The 2038-nt window shown below is 44.7% G+C and overlaps 1 protein-coding gene across 1 annotated transcript; it reads right to left on the reverse strand.

Annotated features, from left to right (window-relative positions):
• Nucleotides 1–22: 22 nt before the first annotated feature.
• Nucleotides 23–1634, reverse strand: LOC116400012 (homeobox protein Hox-A5; the record flags this gene model as incomplete). The annotated part of the gene is made up of 1 exon (XM_031877602.1): nucleotides 23–1634. A coding segment is annotated over one exon (294 nt), but the record flags the coding sequence as incomplete, so codon positions are not given.
• Between the last annotated feature and the right edge of the window lie 404 nt (nucleotides 1635–2038).

Raw genomic sequence — 2038 nt, forward strand, 5'->3', positions numbered from 1 at the left:
GTGTGTGTGTGTGTGTGTGTGTGTGTGTGTGTGTGTGTGTGTGTGTGAGACGTGTCTGGCCGGTCGCCTCGAGAACAGGTCAACTTTCTCTCCCTGGGTCTGGTCATCAATTAGCTCGGCTCCGCCATCAGCAGTGTAGCTCGCGCTCCTTGTCACTTCCCCATTCGGACAACCGCGTGCGCCCCCCTCCCCCTGAGTCCCGCCTCGCGCGCGCACGATTTAAGTATAGAGGGTACAAAGGTTTATGATTCTTCGAGCGCGCGAGTAAGCAGCGCACTAAATCATCAAATAGAACAGTCTCCGCTTGTCAATGATCGCTTTCAACGCGGAGCTATTCGTTCACGTTTTAATCGATCAATAAGAAGCATCTCTCCCAATACATACTTTACATTTTATTGAACATTTCTCATAGGTAGTATACGTAGTTACTTGACAAAAACACTAACATAAACAATGTAAAAATCCATAAAATATACACTTTCCTGAAGTTTTTTTTAGGTAGTCTGGAGAATAACATCAGTAGGTCAACATCCCCCCCCTCTATACTGGAAAACCCCTGGAAAGGTTAAATTACCCCTGACCCCTAACCCCAAAATGACATTATTTTCACCGTGCAAGGTGGTTCTCCTTTCCCTTCTCGCTTGTTTCTATATACAGTTTAAATATGAACACCATATGACATATACACTTCTCAAATAGCTCGTCCTCTGCCACATCGGCGCGTGTATGAACGTGTCTGCGCGTTTAATTGGAGGTATAATACAACACTTTTACAAAATAAAATAAAAACAATTATAACAATAATAATAATCGGTGCGGTCCTAAAGCTTCCAAAAACAAGTGCCTGACAGACAGGAAGTATATTTTTGAAGATAATTACAACTAAGTACAATAAGAAGTCGGGCGGCTTTTCTTGGAATGCAACAAGAAACGGTGTCTTTACACAGTTTGTCACAGTTGGGTGGCGGGTTACTTATTTACTGTATTTCAAATACACTGTGGATGCCCCACCTCTCTCCCTTTTAAGTTCTAGTATTTCCTAATTTCTTACTTATCTGTCCTTTCTACAAGTCTTTTACAAATTACGTGCCAATTTTCAGACCACACCGATCCCAGAAAAAGTAATCCTCTTTCCCCAACTTCCTTTTCTTGCACGTGCTTCACCCCTGCTGAGGTAAAAAATAAAATAATATAATATGCAGGCTACGTTTATTTCTCCCAGAGTTTTCACATCAGACACGTGTCTGGACGAACTTCGAGTCGGGGAAGGGGAAGGGATCATGTCTTTTCCTTCCATCTTCGACTTTCATGTGCCTTCCATCAGTCTTTTTTCCCCTCTGTCACTCCGTCCGTTTCTCTTCTTCCTCCGCGCCGTTCACCGTGGAGGAAGAGGAGGACGAGGACGAAGATGAGTTGATCAGCTTGTTCTCCTTCTTCCACTTCATCCGCCGGTTCTGGAACCAGATCTTGATCTGCCGCTCCGTGAGGCAGAGCGCGTGCGCGATCTCGATCCGCCGCCGCCGCGTGAGGTACCGGTTGAAGTGGAACTCCTTCTCCAGCTCGAGTGTCTGGTAGCGCGTGTACGTCTGCCGCCCGCGCCTCCCGGGGCTGCCGAAGGTTCCTGCGAAGGGATGGAGGACAGAAAGTTACACTTTAACCGAATTAATAACAAATCTGTATCTGGTGAGAGAGGAAGACTGACTGCGTCTTTTTTTGCCTTATAACCTCATTGGTCTAATGTCCGTTGTTTAATACAATGTATTCTGCTCCACCGAGCAGCTCGGGACCAAAAAAGTTAGAATGAAATCCATCAGGTCACAGACAAACCACACATCTCGTCAGTGAAATGCTATACTAGATATAGTGACACTTGGAATTATGAATTTTAAGTTGATGTTGAACCAAAACAAAACGCCGTGAAAAAAATACAACCAGTTTATTGATCAAACAAATTACGTTTTAACTTCGCTGCTGGTGAATAGCAGCTTCCATTCAACGGAGGAGAAAGAGACGCGTTGTTCCCCTTTTCCAGCCCATA

Source organism: Anarrhichthys ocellatus, unplaced genomic scaffold (assembly GCF_004355925.1).
Source record: "Anarrhichthys ocellatus isolate YVR2014 unplaced genomic scaffold, GSC_Weel_1.0 scaffold141, whole genome shotgun sequence".
Taxonomy (NCBI): Eukaryota; Metazoa; Chordata; class Actinopteri; order Perciformes; family Anarhichadidae; genus Anarrhichthys; species Anarrhichthys ocellatus.